We start from the raw sequence: 21400 nt of genomic DNA on the forward strand, positions 1-21400 counted from the left end.
GTTGGAACAGATCCAGAGTTTGCCCTTTTTCTTGCTCTCAGGCACAAAGTTTTAAGAAAAGTCAAACTGCAAGCCCCCAGTCACAAAAATTATCTATAGAGAAGTGAGGCAAATCAGCAAAGGCCATTTGCCTTTGTATTTATCCTTGTGTTTGCCTCCATACTAACCCTTTTAGCATCCAGTACCTTGAGAAACTTTGCTTCTGTCTGCCACTGCAGCTCTCTAGAAAGGGACAGACAGTAACACAAAAGTATAATTAGTGTACATATAAGGACAACAGGATCTACTAAAAACAATTGTTTAGATATTTATCTATAGTACCACTGAAAATTTAGAAACAGCCAAATAATGGAGTTCTATCAACTTGCAAATGGAAAATCCCTTTTCCTTTGTAGTAACAAGAGATGATTTTTCATTCCTGAGTTATTTTCCTCCAGGCTGTGCTTGGAAACCTATCAGCAGCAGAGTTCAAGAATCATTTGGACAACATTCTTAGGCAGAATTCTCAGTGTGAATTTTGGGCTTGTCTTGTGCAAGGCCAGTAGTAGAACTTTGATTGGTCCTAGTGAGTCCCTTCCAAATCAGGATATTTTGTGATTCTATGAGAATGGTTCTGAGTGCCACGAAACTGAGCCTTTTGGAATAACTCATCTTTTCATAACCCTGTCCTCATATATATTTAGGAAAGATTTGTCCTGTTCCTGAGCTCTAGATGGGATGTTGAAACCTCGTGAACATTTTTAGACTGCCATGAAGAGAGTTTTGGCATTTTGCAATTTCCCGAATGATAGATTGAATGGAAGAGATTAGCATTTAACATAGACCAGTCCTAGTGAGAAAACATTTGGGACGTTCTAGTATAGTTCTATATACACTGGCTCAAGGATCTTAAAAAAACTATGGGAACACCTGAATGGTAACCAAATCTGTGCTCTGAGAACTCATTCCAAAAAAATAATGCGTGTAGCCAATAGACAGTAGCAAGTCCTGCTTGCAAAGTCTCAGGAGCCCTAATGTCTTTATATGACAGAGAAGAAATTTGAGATGAAAAGTGGACCATATTTGACAGTACTTGTCTTTTGCAATTCTTTGTTAAAACTTGAATATTCTAAGCCAAATCCCACTGACATCTGAGAGGTTTTCTTCTTGCTGTCACAGGAACTGGGTCAGGTCCACAAGTGAGTTCTGGGGACTGCAACCTTCACCTCAGGCCATTTAGACACTATTTAAAGCATGTTCACAAGGTAGCTTTTATGTCTTTGCCAGTGTCTTATATAAAATAATTTCCAAAGTGTTTTGTTTTGTTTTAATCCATTTTAATCCAGTCCAGATGTGGATTCCATTTAGCTATGTTAAGCACAGAAAAGTATGATTTCTCAACTCTGCTTTAAGCAAAAAAAGAAAAGTAGGACCTATAGGAGGACCTCACTAGAACTTCTTACATTTTATTGAAGCTTTATAACCAGATGAGAAACTGAATTATTGTTTAAGCAGTTAGGTGTATTTATATTTACTTGTTTACATGGAATGCAAATACTAGAGATGAAAAATGATTGAGTCATTATTGGTTAACTTTTTAATAATTTTGATTGCTCCTACAGGAGTTGACTATTGTGCTCTGAGTGATCATGGCTGTGAACATTTGTGTGTAAATGGTGACAGATCTTATACTTGTCAGTGTTTTGAAGGATTCAGGCTTCGTAATGATGGGAAAACATGTAAACGTAAGTTATTATTCAGCAACTCAGAGTCTAATATTACACACAGAGAAGAAATCTGTAGGGTAGGATTGGATGCAATTTTAAATGCTCAAGGATTTCAAGAGGTCATATTTTCCCTTTTGTGTCATATTTGACAGCAGTATACTGATATCTTGGATATGCTAAGGCATCTAAAATGGGATTGAATGCTTACTTCTTGGCACCTGAATCACACTCTAAACATGTGTGCCATTAAAAAGTAGCCCTGATATTGGACAGTTGTGGATTCAAAACTATCCAGAGCTGGGAAGACTGTGATTTTCTTCTGAAATTTTATGACAAAAGTATGTAATGTTTGTAAAGTCTTACTCAGACTGAAGCTTGCAACATTATTAATGGAAAGTTCATTTTGTCCAACATAGGATAATGATGATTGCAACAGAAACATCATAATTGTGTAACAAGTTAGACTACATTACACAGTTATGACAAGTGGCAGACATCAAGAAAAAAAAAATTATACCAAATTTTTCTCAATTTTATAGCATAAGTCACCAAGTAATCAAATAAGAATAATGGATAAGTTTCGGAAAAACTCACAGGCATTCAGTATTTTGTAACTGCAATCCCCATAATATCTAATATCAGCATCTGTTGTTAAAAAATGTTTACAGAAGAAAATTAAGGGCAACCAGATATTACCATGATGAATGAAAATCACCTTATTCTTAGCTGGTGTTTCATAATATCACCCTATTTTATTATTCTGTGCAAACAGAGACAAATTCTGCCTGTCTAGACAGACTAAAAGCAAGTTAACTTTGAATATACTGCCCTTAACTAACAGAATTTTTTATATATTAAATTATTCCCAGGTAAAAATGTCTGTAAATCAGTCAACCATGGCTGTGAGCATGTTTGTGTTAATGCTGACAATTCCTACATCTGCAAGTGTCGTGAGGGATTTGAACTGAGAGAAGATGGCAAGACCTGCAGAAGTGAGTGACTGGTATCTATTGAACACTTTTGCACGTACATCAGGCAAGGAAGGAAAGGGGTATTTTTTACTTCTTTCTGGAAAAGAAGCAACAATCTTCCTTTTGATAGCTACACTTCTCTAACATGTTTTCATTCAAAACCTACATTTATATCAATCATTCCCAGGACAGGACATCTGCAAATCAGTCAGCCATGGCTGTGAGCATATTTGTGTTAATGAAGATGACTCCTATGTTTGCAAGTGTCATGAGGGTTTTCTGCTGAGAGAAGATGGGAAAACATGCAGAAGTAAGTACTCTGGGAATTACTCATAGAAATTTATTTTAAGTATGTAGATCTGAGAAGTATTCAAACAAACACAACAGTTTACTGTCATAATAAAGGAGGAGTCTTCCTATGTATAATATAAGAGTAGTATTTATATATTTATACACTTAGACCTTCCAAATGCTTGTAAGAGGCTCTGTGGACAAAAATAGTGTCTTTTAATAGATCAACTGACAGACTGGAAACAGAAAATATTCAAAAATATTCAGGTACCAAGAGTTAAAAATGTTTGCTGCCTAAAATTTAACCTGTTTATTCCAGTGGTATAAGTAGATCTAATGAAAGCTGTTACTTCTCCCTGCATGATACATTTGCTGTATATGTGCTTTAACCAAATATCATCAACTGTTCTTAGAAAAAGACATTTGCAGTTCAGTTCACCATGGCTGTGAACATGTTTGTGTTAATGCTGATGAGTCCTACATCTGCCAGTGCTATGAGGGATTTGCACTAAGGGAAGATGGAAAAACATGTAGAAGTAAGTATCCTTCTCTTTAGCAGATTTTCTTTATAACCTTCATATTTGTAGATATATTTTAAATATGGCACTCTTATTTTTTTAACAGATAAAGATGTTTGCAATTCTGTTGACCATGGCTGTGAACATGTTTGTGTTAATGCTGATGAGTCCTACATCTGCCAGTGTTATGAGGGGTTTGCACTAAGGGAAGATGGAAGAACATGTAGAAGCAAGTATCCTTCTCTTTAGCAGATTTTCTTTATAATCTTCATATCTGTAGATATATTTTAAATATGGCACTCTTATTTTCTTAACAGATAAAGATGTTTGCAATTCTGTTGACCATGGCTGTGAGCATATTTGTGTGAATACTGATAGTTCATACCTTTGCCAGTGCTATGAGGGTTTTGTATTGAGGGATGATAAGAAAACATGTAAAAGTAAGTTATTTTTATGTTACTATATTTTTTATATTCAGACATCTACAGAAGGAACATATTATTTAGAGGCAGTTCTTCCTATGGGAGATTTTTCCTTGCAAAAATGAGAATAATTTCTTTATTCACTAGGAGATTACTGCTGTCAGTCTTTAAAGTTTTGGAAGTGTTCTTATTCATCAAACTGTATTAAATAAAATCTAAATTATTCCTAGATAAAGACATCTGCAAATCAATCAGTCATGGCTGTGAACATCTTTGTGTTAATAATGATGATTCATACACTTGCCAATGCCATGATGGATTTGTACTAAGGCAAGATGGGAAAACATGCCGAAGTAAGTAGTTTGTTAATAAGAGAAGAAATGTGATTTTTGTCTTGTTGGAATATTATTCATTGGTTCATAGTAGCCAGAATGGAATATTTTTCTCTATAGATCATAAGACTTGCATGAATTAAGTATTGTTTGAACTAAAGCTACATTTCAGAAAAATCAGCCAATTTGAAGGCTTGAGTATAGGTTTTAAAATGTGAACTTCATTTCCAAATTAAGTATATTGAGTTATAATCTGGAGCATAGGATGCTGCTTCATTTTGCTGTACTGAGTTGAAGTTCTAATTACCATTGTGTTGTGTCTATATACATGCAGATCATGACTTAACTTGTTCTGTAACCTCTTGCCATGTTCTTTTGTAAATTATAAGCAAATGAAACTCCTTCAGGCTTTTTATGTTTTCTAATCATTTTATAATGGTCTTCTTGCTTCCCAAAAACCTCTGCTGTTTATCAGCATCCTTGTGGATGCACCACAGTGAAAGAAAGTTTTCTAATAGGAAATGCAGCCGGGTCCAGGGCAGGGGAACAATAACGAATGCAATTCTTTTTGGAATCTAGCTATCATTTTGTTTATCATTTATCTTTTGATCTATTGTTGTTTTGGTTTTTTTTTTTTTTTGACAAAAGATGCTAGTCTCTGACCAAAATATTCTGCTAGTGTTCGTGTTCAATTAGTTACCTACCACAAACAAAAGTTATTTAAGATTCTCAGTATTGCAGGTGTTCCGTGTCCTGTAAGTGCAGCTTTCATTCTTTGTTTTATAAATATATATCCTTAATTCTGGCTATTTAAAAATACATATGATTTGCTCTTATCCAAAAAGATTCAAGTTACCTTATATCAGCAGGTGCTTTATATTTATTTGCTATTCTCTCAGAAGTGGAGTAATCTACAATCTTCATGAGTGATTATTATGTCTCTTATTCTGAGGTGTCCATAAAAATAATAAGTAGTAGACAAGCAAAGCAAATTCTTAGAAAGAAAGGTACATGATCGTTGCTCATCTACAATTGGTTCTGAAGCCCTTTCTAGCCACTTTTATGCCATATAATGTTGATTCTGTAGTCTCTTTCCTTAATCAAAATAATACCAAGACTACTGCCTTTTTGAATGCTCATATGAACAGCATAAACTTTAAGAACTGGCTATCATCAGTTAAGAAAGACTTTTTTATTTTTAGTTTTTCCAGGGTTTATTTTTCTATAACACCAAGTTGATTGATATTAGTCCTCTTTCTTGAATTTTACTCTGATTCAAGTTCTACTATGTGTTGCATTATTTTAATTCAGATCAATGTCAAACTGACAGGTTTTTAAACACTGGAACCATAGTACTTTTTTCAGTGTGTATGCATACACTGGGAATGGAGACAACTCAGTTTCTAGTAAAATAACCTTAAATAGTGCAATTACTGATGGTTATTATTATTGTTATTATCATTCTTTCCCCCCTGCATCCCAAAATGGTCTGTCTCATACTTGTTTTCAGCTATGTGAAATTCATCATTCTGAAGTAATAGCCATGTCTGCTACTGGTTTGTATTTTATTCTGTTTGTAACCAAATGTTTCTGAGTTGTGCAGAGCTGGGTATAAGCAGATGTTAACTTTTATTTACATTATAATTTCTCCCATATCCCCTATGATGGTATCTAGTTTAGATTGCCATGTCTTAAATATAATTATTTTTGAGTTAGAATATTATCTCATATAGTAGTTTTGGAATTTTTGTATAGGTATCAGGAGACCCCCATGAAATTTGGCTCAGGTAGAAATTATTCTAAAAATATAAACCTCAAGAGTCAAGTTGAACTTGACTGTCAGGAGGTCACTTTTTGTGTAAAGGTAGTTCTCCATTAGAAACTGATATTTTCTTTTGTGTTGCCTGAAGAAGAAAAAGGGAATGCTGATAGATGAATCCACTTTCTTCTGCACTTTCTCCCCATCTGTCCCTTTTGAAGAGGTTTTAACCAGCTGGTTTAACATACAAATCCTTACATCAATTTTTAAGCAATCCAGTTGGATTTTGTTTATCATCTTAAATAAGTAGTTCCTATTCTTTCAGGTTTTGTTTATGCAGACTCTTGGCGCTGATATAAGGATGTTAAGAATTATGGTTAAATCATGTCCTGTGGTGTTGTTCTTAGTTTTGTTTTTACCAGCATGAATTTGTGCTAAATGACTGTACTAAATTATTCCCTACTTTCACTCTTAGTGCTCTTAATGTAAAATCTTCCTCCTCCTTATCCTAGTTAGATTAATCCTAAAATGATTTGTTTTCAGTTGGAGGTCATCCAAACCATGAAGTTCTGGTCAGATAATAAAGAATATATACTTAATGTAAGCTAAGATGTCCACCATTTAGCTAGCCAGAGATTTGCTTTCAGTTTGCAAGCTTCCATCTTTTTTTGCTCATGGGATTAACCCCCCAGTCTTTGTATTTATAAAGAAGTTTACCTAACAAGCTATATAAATATTATCTAACTGTTCCCAGGCAAGGATATTTGCAAATCAGTCAACCATGGCTGTGAACATGTGTGTGCTAGTGCTGGTGATTCATTTGTTTGTAAGTGCCAGGAGGGATTCCTGCTAAGAGAAGATGGAAAAACTTGCAGAAGTAAGTAGTTTGATATTTATCAACATACTTCTTATCTGCAGCTCGTGCTTGTGTAGAAATGTGCTAACTAGCAAAAGTTGTCATCTGTTTTCAGATAAGGATCTTTGCAAATCAGTCAACCATGGCTGTGAACATGTTTGTGTTAATTCTGGTGATTCATATACCTGCAAATGCTATGATGGGTTCCTACTGAGAGAAGATGGGAAAACCTGCAGAAGTAAGCAGCACAAGAACTTAATTGGATGAATTGCAGATACAATAATGGAGGCCTCTGCTGATGTGTGCTGACTACCAACTCTCCTGTTTGCAGACAAGGACATTTGCAACTCAGTTAACCATGGCTGTGAACAAGTTTGTGTGAATACTGAAAATTCCTACATCTGCCAGTGTCATGAAAAATTCATACTGAAGGAGGATGGAAAGACATGTAGATGTGAGTAGCCTGAGCTATAAAAGTATGTTTTTATTTGAGGCTTTCAATGTTGTGGGTGGGAGTGCACATGTGTTTGTGATTTACAACTATTTGGGCTGGTTAAAAAAAGATACTAGCTCTCCCTAACAAACCTCACTTCACAAACCTCCTCCACTTTTCTCAGATAAAGATGTTTGCAACTCAGTTGACCATGGCTGTGAACATATTTGTGTTAATACTGATGATTCCTATGTCTGCAAGTGTCATGAAGATTTCACACTGAGGGAAGATGGAAAAACATGCAGGAGTAAGTTATTTAATCTTTGTTTTGTACTTCCTAATCTGTTAATGAAACACACTATGTAACAGTAGTGTGTTATTTGTGTCTTTATTGTAGAATCACCTTCATGTAAGTGAGCTCCTTCATGGAAAATCATAGCCAAATTTTTCATCTTTTGTGAAATTGATTTACTTGGCTAACTGTGCTAAACACAATTTTCATTATTCCAAGGTAAAAATGTCTGCAAAACAGTCACCCATGGTTGTGAACATGTCTGTGTTCCAACTGGAGATTCTTACATGTGTCAGTGTCACAAGGGATTTATATTGAGGCGAGACAGGAAAACATGCAGGAGTGAGTAGCTGAAACTTTTATGGAGAATACGTTTTTCAGTCTTAAAGGAAATAACAGACTTAATTTCACTCAAAGCTTGTTCATGACACTTTTGTATTTGAAAAATCGTCTAATAAGGGAATTCTCTTAACAATTCTCAGATAAAGACCTGTGTAAATCCATTGACCATGGCTGTGAACATGTGTGCATTAATAGTAACACCTCATACAGCTGTCAGTGCCATGAGGGCTTTGTACTGCGACAAGACGGGAAAACATGTCGAAGTGAGTAACTCATTATGTCAGTCAGCCCCTCTTCTCTGCATTGCTACATAAATGAGCAAAGATACTGTACTCCCTTGTCATATATTCTTCAGATATCATGTTTGGAGTCTTTGGATTTACAAAATGTTAAATAGAGTACAGACAAATACTTCAATTTTTCCTAGGTAAAGATGTCTGTAAATCAGTTGACCATGGTTGTGAATATGCTTGTGTTAATAATGGTGATTCCTATATCTGCAAATGCCAGGAGGGATATGTACTAAAAGAGGATCAGAAAACATGCAGAAGTAAGTATATTTTACTTAGAAAGTATTTGTGTCTTTTATTTGTAAAATTAGCTGACCTCACTTCAAAAAAATTATAGAGTCATAGAATGGTCTGGGTTGGAAGGAACCATATTAAAGATCACTTAGCTCCATCTCCCTGCTGATGGCAATGGCACCTGGTCTAGTAGAAGATGTCTCCAAGCCCAATCCAGCTTGGCTTTGAACTCTGCCACAACCTCTCATTTCAAACATGACATAATGTTTGAAAGCCCAGGGCATATGTGTATGGCATAAAACGTCTCAAACAATTAACTTGATGCTCTCCTAAGCAAAAAATCTATCAGATTGGAAGAGTTGTTTTAGTATATCATTGAGTACAATAATAATTATTTTCTAAGATCAGGGAAAAGCCAAAGGGGAATCTTATTATCAAGGAATGTGCATTTTAATCAGGTCCATAGACTATGGGTCTTTTATCTTTATATACTATATTTTAAAATATCATTAATTCTATTTGCTTATCTTCCAACATGACATGCATTTATCTCATCATCTCTTAATACTTGGAGGAGAAATTCTACTGGAACTCAGTAAAAACATTTACTCTGTCAAAAGTAGATATCTTAGTTGAGGAGACTCTGATTACTAAAAGAACCGTAACAAGTTCAGGCTGTTCTTAATCCTAACGGACCATGCACCATGAACTGCTGCCCTTTCTTGACTTGTGCAGTAGTATTGAGGTGGTTCTGATATGTATATTCATTGCATTTTCATCACCTTAAGTACATGTGAGATGTCTTTTTCTCAGATGAATATAGAAAGGAATTCTTGAATAGTTTTATAATAGATATTTTCTAAGAAGAAAAGCCCAGGCTTTAAAGGAGAAAATCCCTTATTTGTACTCTGACTTGGTAACAAACATCTCCAGTAATTTCTGCTGCACAATTCCCTTTCGTATAGTGCTTACAGCATTCTCCCTGTACAAAGATTAGAGATGAGTGGAAGTCAAAGTTGATTTGGTCCAGACTAAGAAGCAAATCTTACATTCCTTAGTATGGCAATTTTTCCTGGAAGCTAGATTGATCCAATAGGAGCTGAGCACCTCTGCCTCTAGCCTTTGCACAAAGCACACTGATATCTGCCTGCTGAAGGCAATTCCTTTCCAGAATAAAAAAAATACCAAAACAACCCATCTGGCAGAAGCAGTCTGCAGCTTGGAAGACATTCTCCAATGTCTAAATCCATTAATGTCATTATTGATGTCCAGTGCCTACAAACTACTTTGATTTTTGCATGTGTATTTATCAAAACATATGGGAAATACAAATTTGCCTGACTTTTGACAAACTCCTAGCTCTAATGGGTAAACCAGAAATGATTAATTGCAGCAAGACAGAAGTCTTCTAATTACAAAGTTGGTAGACACAAACAAAAAAACCCTTATCTAACCTATTCTGATTCTCTCAATAATTAAATAGTTTAAAAACTATTTTATAACTCCTGCAACACAAATGCAGCTTCAGTGATTCTCCTCCATGTCTCTCAGTGCTGACAAATTTGACAAAGGCAAAGTTAGCTTACAGGCTTATGTCTGGAAGAAAATGATGGGAACTCTGTCTATGTGCTAGCTATGTTCTTCAGTTCTCTCCACTTAAGAGTCATTCTTAGCATTTGCTGATTCTGCATTTTTAAGAGTTGTAATATTCTGCACAGCAGAATATGTCTCAGTAGATATTCACTGTGGTTATAATTTTGTTAAATGCTCAGTCATAGGCCCACTCTTAGCTTTTAATACAGTCTGTACACAAAATGTGTACACACATTGCCAGGGTAGGATGAGCCAGGAACAGGATACTTTAGATGATCCATGAGTTTTTGCCAGGATATCTGGATCCCTTTTCCAGCCTCACGGAGTTTTTTCCTTGACTATATGCTCTGCTGCTCATTTCACAGGATGCACTGAAGGCCCAATTGACCTGGTGTTTGTGATTGATGGATCAAAAAGTCTTGGAGAGGATAATTTTGAAATTGTAAAACAATTTGTCTCAGGAATTTTGGATACACTTGAGATTTCACCCAAAGCTGCTCGAGTTGGTTTGCTTCAGTATTCCACTGAGGTTCGTACAGAGTTTACATTAAGGCAGTTCAGCTCAGCCAAAGACATGAAGAAAGCTGTGTCACAAATGAAATACATGGGCCGAGGTTCCATGACAGGACTGGCACTGAGGCAAATGTCTGAGAGAAGCTTCACAGAGGCAGAAGGAGCAAGACCTTTTTCAGCAAACGTCCCTCGAATCTCCATCGTGTTTACGGATGGACGAGCCCAGGATGAAGTCTCTGAGTGGGCCACCAGAGCAAAGCAACGTGGTAAGTGAAGAAGTTTTCAGTGTCTCCTTCTAAAAGGCAAATATTGTTAGAAATAAGATGTAGTTAGCAGTTTGAATGTGCTAGTTGAGAAAGTGTTTGCCAAAGCAGTCTGGCCAGTACAGTAACCTCTGTCCTGCACATCAGATCATTGTGCTCACAAGGGGCTTTGCTGCCAGGCATGTGCATCATCCCCAGAGCAGGACCCATGGGGAGTGTCTCACCATAGGCAGTGGTGCCCTGGCATGCCCTGAGTGCCCTCAGTGTATCCACTAAGGGTAGACATTTGATAGAGATCTGTACAGAGATTTTGATCTTCATCAAAAATTCTAGGACAACCATAAAAGAAACCTTAAGCTGTCTCTTCAAAATACAGCAATCTATTCTTGTGAGAAATACTATGGTAATAATTGGCTACATTTTTGTTTACAGGACATATTCTTTATTTTTAACCAGTTTTATAGTACTAATGGTGTTCTGGAAGGAAGATTGTTTTTGAAAGAATATAGCTGTAGTGCTGTCTTTCTTACTGTTTCTACATGCCTGTGTGCTGAAATGTGTCTGAAAACTGGTGATTTTTAATTTCTAATATGTTTGGGCAGACATCCATCCTTTAGGACACCTATACCACAAACCAGAAGCTTTTCATCTTTGCAGAGTCAACTGAAAATTTTCAAAACTTGTCAAGAAAAAAATCCCTTTTTTCTTGGCAAAACATTTTTTTATTTTATGATAAACTGCTTTAAAAACCATGGCTGATGGGCCACAACACAGAAATAATAGTCAGACATTAAAAGATTTTGCACATCTTTTTTCTATGCTTGTTTTATTGATTTGATATATTAATCAGCATTTGATACATGATTAGTAGAGCCTTAATTAGGATGAATACCTCTCTGTAAGGAAAAAACATCCAAGGATATGAGAAGGGAACGTGCTAACAAGACTGCCATTACAATGAAGGATAATGTAATTTTTAAAATCCCAAACATTTACAGACTTACTAGTGAGATGAAACTACATGGAGAATTTACAGAAGAAGGAAAGAAGTACAAACCAACTTACTTGCTGAATGAAACCTCCAGCTTACCCTGACTCTGCAATGCTGCAGGCCAAACCCACCCCCTGTAATTGCAGCATAACCAATAGAGTAATGCTCAGTATGGGCATTCAATTCAATATGAACATATTCATTCAATATGAAATGGACCTTGAATACTTTATCAGTGATATTCCCAAGTCTTTAAATAGCACTCACTTCAGCATGACTGGTGCATTCATTAAATTGAATCAGCTTCTGGTGAACACTTTTCTTTCCTGGCTGAAGTGCAATGATAGGCAGATTCATGAAGAAAGGTAAGGAGATACTTATATTAAAAGTTAAAAACTTGGAAAATGTATATTTTGTGGTATTATCAGGCCCATGATTCTTCAGCAAAAATATTGAAAGTTGCAATTCAGTGAGTGTGCAGCAATTATTACCTCATGTTAAATAAAGATATCAAACCTCCTCATCCCAAGTTTATCTGAAACCAGATAAACTTGGTTGCTTCTTCTCTTGAGTCAGATAAGAGTTGTGAAGCTCAGAGCTGTTCTATGAATCACAAAATCAGTACTCATTGTGGACACTGAGCCAGAACTGATATAAAGAGAAATGTTTTATCAGATCATATGCTCATGAGAATAAAAACATAACTGCTAAAAAAGGGATTATTGAAAATCTCTGTATTTTGTAGTTACTGCTTGTTTTAAATCTATCTGCTGGGAGGGCTCTGAACCACTTACTCCTTCCACTTCCAGAGTTAAGAAGACTACACATCCTCACTTACCCTTTCCTTAGCACCTCTGCTGTGGAAACACTTGTCCTGAACATCTCTATTGTAAGGCTTTTTCTTTCCTAGTCTCATAAACTTCTTGTTTTCTCACTCTTACCCTCCTAAGTGGGTCTTCCAGCCTGTTAATGCCCCCTTAGAAAGCAAGAATCAAGTCTCAATGTGCTCTGAGGATTTTAATGAAGTATTTAGGTATTTTTCTGAAAAATTACTGCCAACTTTCAGGATTGTGCCCCATTTGCTAATATGTAAGAGGTTTTCCCAACAACGCAGTGATCAGCTGCATAGGCATGTACCCTACAGCCACACACAAACCAGGGACTTGCAGTGCAATTATGAGGCTGAAGTGTGCAATTCTCTTGGTTTGTTTGTAATACTCTTTTTGTGACCATTTACTATCAGTAGTGGCCAGGCAAGTGTCATCTCTTTAATACAGAAACTGTATATCACATTATAGCAAACAAGAGTTTCTGCAAAGCATAAGCATATTAAGCCTCTTCACTGATTTTGAAGCTACATAGAATATACATTGGGCTCTCCCTTTCTCTCATATTTTTCTTTCATGGATGAACAAGTGCTTAGAATTAGAACTGCTGAAATAATAAGTATGTGCAATTTCTTTTGAATCCAGGTATAATTATCTATGCCATTGGAATAGGAAAAGCAATTGAGGAAGAACTGCTGGAAATTGCTTCTGAGCCATCATATAAACATCTCTTCTATGCTGAGGATTTCACAGCTCTGGAGGACATAAGTGAAGAGCTAAGAGCCCAAATCTGTGAAGGTAACAAAATTCAGTTTTCCTTGACATAGGAGTGAATGTTTACAGGTGTTTTGCTTTTTAGATTTTTGTGCCCTTTAATACATGAAGAATATATACTGTTAATCCATCACTGGGTAAATATATTAGTAATTATCTTCTCTTTATTTTTATGAATGTTCCACAAGATGTATAATTCTATGCCTAGAAGAACCAATTGCTTCTTCTCTTTTCTATTTCTACAGTTAACTCGGCCATGCAATGAACCCCACTCCACCAAATAAACATGATCTATTTCATTAGGAATGTGGGCAAATAATCAGGGATTTGTAATACCTTAAAGAGAATTTTAAAAAATCCTAAGCAGCAAAAACCTAAAGCACAGCAAAATAAATTGTCAATAGCTGTTGTGTGTATTTATAGAAGACTAAAAATAGTTCATTGAACATACATTCACAGCTACAAAGAGTGGATTTCAGTTATACATAAGCCGTGAGTTTTACTACACAAATCTGGAAGGTTTGTTTCAGAAAGCACCTTTCTTCACTCTGGAAGAAACAGCTTGTACATAAACATTCCCAGATGAAATTTTGCAGGGGAAGGCAGAATCTGAGTTGAGATGAAAGCTATGGAGCCAGAGAGAGGACAGCATGTCTCTCCCACTCACACATTCCCAAGACACAGTATTTTTTTGTACATTCAAACTGGTACCTGAAGCAAAATTCAGAAACAACACGTAGAATTATGTTAGCTTTATTAGAATTGTGCAAGACTATTTAATTTTCACTAGTTTTATCTGGTTAATTAAATGCAAACAGGTTTTGGCCTTTTTTTTTTTCTTTAAGGTTATTGTATAAAATTAGCTGCAGGAGATTTCTTTATATAGATCTCAAGGAAGAACCTATTAAAAAGACTTTGAGGATATTTCTTAGCTTGCATAGTCTTTGTCCTTCAGTCCTAAAAAGTCCTAATTTCATCTTTCTGCAATACTAAATACTATGATAATATAAAACCAAGTCAATTCAATTAACCTTGTTATGCAGATAATCTTCCAATGAGAGCATGTCATCTTAAAAGCTTCTGGAGATGCCAAAGCCAGAGCTGTCTGGCAGCCAGAACGGTAATTCTCACTCATTAGCAAACCCCAGTATAATAATTCTCACTGATCAGCAAACCCCAGAGCTCAGTGATGGAAATGCATCCTTCAGGTGCCCACAACAGTGGTTAGCAACCACCGGGTTTTTTTTTTTCCTTTTAACTACATTATTTACAATATGAAAAAAATAAGTAAATCCTGCCCCTGTGTGGTAGTTTTTTGTCTACACCTCTGGTAACCCGGCAGCACTGGTGCTTCAGCTTCTGCCCTCCCTCTCTCAACAATAGGCAATGAATGCCTCACACCTGTGAACTGAGGACTCACCCACTTTTGTTTTTCTAGACACTCCAGTACAACTATTATTCATCAACTCACTCCACCAGTAATTTTGCCTCCAAACCTGTTACACAATCTGAAAAGTCTTTTTAAAATTCCTTCTATTGTATACAGCACAATTTTTCTCCTCCTTTGCAATAGCAATGACTTTTATCTTTACTCCATCTTTGGTCCTTAGCTGAGGTCTTCTCTGGCTCCAGCTTGTGACGACAGTGGGAGATCCTGTCTTCATGGACTCCACTGACAGAGCTTCTCATCCCTAGCTCCAGCTGTGGATGCCCTCCAAATATTTCTTGGGAGGCTAGGCTTTTTTCTCTTATTCTGCAAGAAAGCATTTGCCTTGTAAAATAGCTGCTGATTACTATTAATTATTCTTGATGACTAGTAGTAAAGGCAAAAAAAAAAGAGGGTTTTTTTTTCTCTTGCCTCTTATTAAGAGGAATTCATTCGGAAGGTTCCCATTCATTGCCTTGGTAAATGTTAATTTCTCATCTGGCTGGAAGCACTAACGAGGCAATGTCATACATAATACACCCTCAATATGACTGCAGCTTCAGCCCTGTTCTGAGCATGTGCATTATGGGAGCTTTTAATTATATGGTCATATACTATTTTTGTCACAAGACCCCAGCCCTGATCAGATGACAGTACTCAGCAGCAGCTGGTTAACATTCTGTTCTTCCAAACTGTGTATCCTTATCAGTTCAGCAAATATTCAGACACTGCTTTTGATGACACTTTCTCACAGGCTCCTCCTAACAAATTACTTATGATTTGTTATAAAATAGAACACTAAAAATGAACATTCAACTTGAGCATTGTTTCCCAACAAATTTATTCATTGCACTGACTTCACCAAAGGATTCAGGGTGCTCAGCCTCTGTCACTACTTGTGTGTTTATTCAGCTTCTCAGAGGCAATGAGATCAGAAATCTTATAGCCCCAACAAGTTTCTGAAGCCTAAAGATGAGTTTCTGAAATGCCCAATTCCTATTTCAAACTGGAGGCCTCCTGCCACACCTCTACCAGTGCATCTGTCTTTTTTGTCCCTAATTACATGTCCATACCAGCCCTGTGTCCCAGGCTCAAACCTTACAGGTCAGTTCTGCTGCCCTTCCTAAACAACCCCCTCATTAGCTTGCAGCTCCTGAACATCCTGTAGAACAAGTCATTACCCAGGGTCAAACATTCAAGATTCATCTTACCTGCTCCATCTCTCCTACAACAGAAATCATCACCATCCTTGTTCCCACTTGATCATTCTTCAGCTAGACTGTGCTTCTCATTCATTTCATTCCCTTGTGATCTCATCCCACACCTCTCTGCCCTGAACTCTTCTCCAAAACCTGACTTCTTTCCAGCAGTTCGTTTCCAAGCAGATATCTATATCTATCTGTATCTATATCTCTATATATAAATATTGTAGTTCTGCTGCCTGATCTCTGATCTTCTTATTCAACCACTCATCTGTTCTTCTGATATTCATGCTGAGTAATTCCAACCTCCACTCAAGAGGGCCTCATCCCCTTCCCAGTGCAACTTAGCACAGCTGTGTATTACTGTGCATCTATCAAACTGACTAAACCAGCAGGGACCCTAATAGTTATAGCAAACCTGGGTGTCACAGAAGCATCTTCATGGCACATCAGGCAAGTTTGCACTGTCACCTTTTACCCCTATGCATTCACTTTCAGGGAAGGAGCTCTGGCTTCCAGAGGAGGGAGGGTGTCCCAGATGCTCCATGCACCCTGGTATCGTCGGTCACGTTGTGCGGTTGTTAAATACCTGCTCTTTAGCTCATCTGGGCCATTTCCTAGTGAGGGACCCATTCCTAAGGAACCGCAGCTGCCTCCACACTGCCCTCTGGCGGCAAGAAAGGGGCAGGGCACACAATGGCTGAGGCTCTACCCCATAACAGGTTTCTGTTTTCTCAATCTCTTGATAAAAAGATCGGGATGTGGACTCTAAAATAAATCCTCATATTTTAAAGGCTGTGCTTCATGAATTAGAAACGTGTATTTTGGCTTATAACAATAGTGTATCAAACAGACTGCTGCACCCTTCTCACATAAAAACTCCCAAATCCCTGAAGAAGCCTTTTCTTTCTCCAAGCAATATTCTTATTCAGTTCACCTCAAAGGATGATGGATGATAATGAAACACGAAAGAATTTTCACTGTAGGACACAAAGTAGATTGCTGTCATTTCAGATTGCTTCCTATTATTAAATAATCATTTCTAGTTTTGGAGTTCCTCTGATAGTCTGAGTTGAAGGGCAAGTCCTAGAGTTTCCATCAACACTGGACCTCTTCTAAATTGCACAGGTATTCTCCACGTGTTATGAGAGACAAACACCAAGTTACTGGAAAGAAACATTTCCAGTTCTAGGGAATGTGAACGTTTTTATTGCCCTTTTTGTGATACCATTTCCTTTGGCAATTTCTATCTACCAGCCTTGAAAGAGTCACCTGACCAGCAGGATGCATCATCTGGGAGGCTTCATAAGACTGGCCCACAGCCTTCAGGTTGGCTGTTTTAACTCAAAGTCCTCTCCTGCTGCCTTTTCACACTGCCTTCTGTAGAGAACTCTCACAATTCAGCTAAAAGGGTTCATCCCATGTCCCTGCCTCCTTGCCCCTCCAAGTCATCCTTCCTTTTGGAATGTGAAAAATGGAGATTCACTGTAACAAAAGCATGGATGCATGCTTCTTACATCATCTGAATTAAATACTTCATGGGGAGGCTTGTATTTCCACACTGTGCTTGATACTTTAAGCATGTTCAGCTTTCAATCACTTCTGTTTCTCACAGGAACCTCCACAATTCTGCAACCCACAACTTAAATCATGGAAACAGTAAATACAGCCTAACAGCTTAGTTCTTTTGCATCTTTGTATCCCTAGTCCTTTCCTTGAATGATCCTCACTGCAACTAGTGAGATAACTTACTAATTAAGGAGAACTCAGTGCATGTGATTAGAAAAAAAAAAAAGTTGTAATTTAGTGGGTCTGATTTTTAGACTTTTGGGGGGTTTCCTGCAGGACCTGAATCAACCACAATAACCATCACAGATGTCATTGACTGTCCGCACCTTGCAGTACACCACAAGTATCTTTTTGAAGACAGTCACATTCACTCAACAACAGGTAATCACATTACCTTTGTTTAGAATAGCCCAGACTGCTCTTTCAACATAGAGGACTACACACTGGGTACTGTTTCCCAGTACTGACAAAATCTGCTTCAGGGCATTCCTTTGGATGCTGACCTGTTTTGAGAACAGGAAGCTATATTAAACCTACTCTGCATTTATAATTCCTTGTAATTTCCTCCTCATCCTATTTAATTTATTCCACATTTAGTCTATGCTTAAGTGTTTGTTTTTCAGCAAAAGCCTCAAAAGACAATGACCAGTGCAAATGTGAAAACCTTGTGACATTTCAGAACTATGCAACCAGTGAAGTAAGAAAACTCACCCAACGATATATCCTTTCTGAGTGACTGCTTCTTACAGGTAAGATAAGAAAGGCAGGTTAAAACAAATGTTTTGGCATCAAATCTAAACTGCCTCCATAGCTAAAATCAGTTTATTGTAATGAAAATCTAAACTACACAGTAGTCAATTTCCAAGAAGCAAAGCCTTTTAATCTGCCTCTCCTTCAAAGAAGGGACCAAAACATTAATAAAGATCTTGAAATTTAATAAATAAATAAAAATAAGCCCTTACGGTAAACGTCTTCAGGACCAGCAAAGAAACAACTGGTCAAATTCAGGGCTAACGTGCTTTGTTTTGGGTTATTTCTTCAGATGCTACTGAATTAGCATTTACTGGCTATAGGTGTCAGAGTGAAGATGTTTCCCTGCTGAACTGCTTGGTGAGGCACCATATCCAGTGAGTCATTTGAAACCATACTCTAGATGAAGAGAGAATCAGAGGACTCAGGTTTGGCTAATGCTGCATTAGAAGAAATGTAGATAAAACTTAGTAAAGTGCAGATCTGTAGCTTATGCCACCCAGTTAGTCTGTTTATTTCAAAGGAGCTGCTAGTGCAGCAGCCTTTATGCTGCCTGCAACATCCACACCTCAGGAAACAGCAGCAAACTGGCAATACAACCCATCATACACTATTTATACAGCAAATTCCTATATAATCAAATAAACACTGACATCACATCTTCTTGAGCTGTGTAGCTGTGTGCAAGAGCAGTAAGCACTTACTCTCTGCACAGAAGAGTGCAGTGATACCAACAGCTCATCACTGTTTGCTTCCTAGACAGGAATAGGTTCAGACTGAACAGTCTGTCCAGAGGGAGGCAAGCAGAGCCCTTGGTGGCTGGTAAACCAATGCAGAACATTGCCTATCAGTTCAGACCTTCCCTGCAGCAGCCAGCCTCTCTCACTTTCCCAAATGAATCCTTTGGCAGACACTTTATGGAATTATGTTCTAATCACTTGATTAAATTACTCCATGCCAAGCAGGTTCCATAAAGGAGAACGCCATTGTGTAAGGTTATTGCTAGGTGTTTCAAATGCTCATCAACATACATACTGCTCTGACAAGACTTCTCCAAACAACTTTGGAGAAAAAATTTCTAGGTCATTTCCCACATCCTTAAGCGTTATATGACATGCAGCATTCCAACCTGCATGCTGACAAAAAAAAAAGACCAATTCTTGCCCCTTCAGAAGCTCTTTACTACAATCTCCTGCAGCTGGGCTATGAGGAACTCTGAGCTTACTCAGAATCAAAGAGCTTAGTTGCTAAGCTTAGAAGCTTAGCAATATGTGCTTTTTTGCTTTACCATTTGAGCAGGCAACCCTGCTGTGATTTTTACTCCAATGGCTCAAGGTGATGGAGAACCTGTCAACACTGAGCCAGAGACTAGGAATTTTGATAGGAACAGTGCTATGCACTTCCTCAGAGCACTGTGCAGCCACTGCTCTGAAGAGTACAAACCATCCAGTTTCCTCTTTACTATCTCAAGAGCAGCTGAGGTTTGAAGTGATACACTAGTTCTTGGCAACTGCAGACTACTGGCTAGTCCTCATCCAGAGATCTGGGGGTGGGGGAGAGAGAATTGGCTACAAAAGTAGCTCCAGTAACACAATACAAATTTAGAGGGATCAGTCCACACTGTTTTGTGTCCTGCTACATTAACTTATAGCAGTAGTTGAGTAGTTTCACTGCTTCAACTTTGCCTCTGTGAATACTTGAGAAATACAGCTGTTGAAGAAAATGCAGTTTACATGGTACTTGTATGCACTGAGTAATCTTGCTGCAGCAGATGAGAAATTACCAAACCCAGGCAGACTGGACACCCACAGAATCAGGATATCCACTCTTGCTCCTTACTAGCAAGAGATTCTCATGCTATCAGCGGTGGGGACACAATACACATGGCTGTTCTGGCCAAACTCAAGAAGCCAAACTCAATTTGCCTGTCTGCCCTAAAAAATTTCTAACAGGAACATGTCAAAGATGCCAATTTATATGCCCAGTTCTCCCATCTTCCATTGTGTAAGGCTTTAAAAGGTTGAAATTAAGACCCTAGTCAAACGAGTAAAGAGTGGGGGGCAGCAAATTCATCCTTCTGAGGTAGATCTCAGTGCCTTCAGATCTCACTAGGCCTCCTCTTCCTGTCAGCTTCCCCTGGCTGCAGCCTTTCCATGGCACTTGGAGAGAGGTGCTGAAGTAAACTGTACTGGTCCAATCTCTTCCTGCAGGAGACAGCATTCCTGCCAACTGGAAGTGCTTATCAGAAAAGGGATGCTCTGCACTACTTTGCATTGCCACAGCTTCTTACCATAAATGCAAACAGCCCTAGATCCCACGGAGTTTGTTGTGCTCTATTCCACATTTGTCTGGAAAACACTCTCACAAGTGTGGACAGGAACAGATCATGAGGAGCAGACATTCCTACTGGGGTCTCAGAGCCCCAGTTTATTATCTACTGTTAGTTATGTGCAGTTAAGTGAAACATTTTTTAAACAGCATTAACTAGATAAATGTTTACCCTGCCTTTAAAATAGAGAAAAGCAATCCATTTGCAGAACCAACCTTTTTAATAACCTGCAGTCTGAACTCCATCTCAAGGTATGCCTGTTAAGGAATGGGGCTTCACAGAGCTTTCTCAACTCAGCTGATCAAATCAGAACACGAAAATACAGGGGAATATTGTCTGAGAAACCACTGAGTCAAAGAGAAGCGAGAATGTTTATGGACCATAGCAATCAGGTAGCTGACTTTTTCTATTAATGCATCCTTATCAGTACCTCTCTTTCCTTAACTTTTATCTACTGGAAGAAATGACAAAAAGAATGGAAGACTTGGAAAACAGACTAAAATACTGATCAGAATTTTAAGTGTATGCTACACTGTATATTTATACATACAAACTCGTCAGAGCTATTTTCTTAAACTGGTTCAAACTAAAAGAACATCTTTGTGTCTGAAGAGTATTTTGGATCCTTGCATTTATATGCCATGTGTTGTCTTGCATTGATTGCAGATAAAAAATGTTGAAAATTTTATAAAAACAATTTAGTAACTAGCAAAAGTT

The 21400-nt window shown here is 37.6% G+C and overlaps 1 protein-coding gene across 5 annotated transcripts in view; it reads left to right on the forward strand.

Moving 5' to 3' along the window:
- The window catches only part of MATN2 (matrilin 2), a 62710-nt gene extending 42898 nt beyond the window's left edge, over window positions 1–19812 (forward strand). The window contains exons 9-27 of one of the 5 annotated variants that reach the window (XM_079300965.1): window positions 1602–1724; window positions 2576–2698; window positions 2865–2987; window positions 3382–3504; window positions 3593–3715; window positions 3804–3926; window positions 4139–4261; window positions 6754–6876; window positions 6971–7093; window positions 7187–7309; window positions 7473–7595; window positions 7800–7922; window positions 8063–8185; window positions 8350–8472; window positions 10405–10818; window positions 13279–13431; window positions 17293–17364; window positions 17881–17985; window positions 18228–19812. In XM_079300965.1, coding sequence (XP_079157091.1) covers window positions 1602–1724; window positions 2576–2698; window positions 2865–2987; window positions 3382–3504; window positions 3593–3715; window positions 3804–3926; window positions 4139–4261; window positions 6754–6876; window positions 6971–7093; window positions 7187–7309; window positions 7473–7595; window positions 7800–7922; window positions 8063–8185; window positions 8350–8472; window positions 10405–10818; window positions 13279–13431; window positions 17293–17364; window positions 17881–17985; window positions 18228–18340 — 2579 coding nt within the window. In that variant the 3' untranslated portion in view covers window positions 18341–19812. The remainder of the gene's footprint in view (window positions 1–1601; window positions 1725–2575; window positions 2699–2864; window positions 2988–3381; window positions 3505–3592; window positions 3716–3803; window positions 3927–4138; window positions 4262–6753; window positions 6877–6970; window positions 7094–7186; window positions 7310–7472; window positions 7596–7799; window positions 7923–8062; window positions 8186–8349; window positions 8473–10404; window positions 10819–13278; window positions 13432–17292; window positions 17365–17880; window positions 17986–18227) is intronic. The other 4 variants (XM_079300966.1, XM_079300963.1, XM_079300964.1 and 1 more) reach the window with 4 other exon arrangements.
- The last annotated feature ends 1588 nt before the right edge of the window (window positions 19813–21400 follow it).

Source organism: Erithacus rubecula (assembly GCF_903797595.1).
Source record: "Erithacus rubecula genome assembly, chromosome: 3".
Taxonomy (NCBI): Eukaryota; Metazoa; Chordata; class Aves; order Passeriformes; family Muscicapidae; genus Erithacus; species Erithacus rubecula.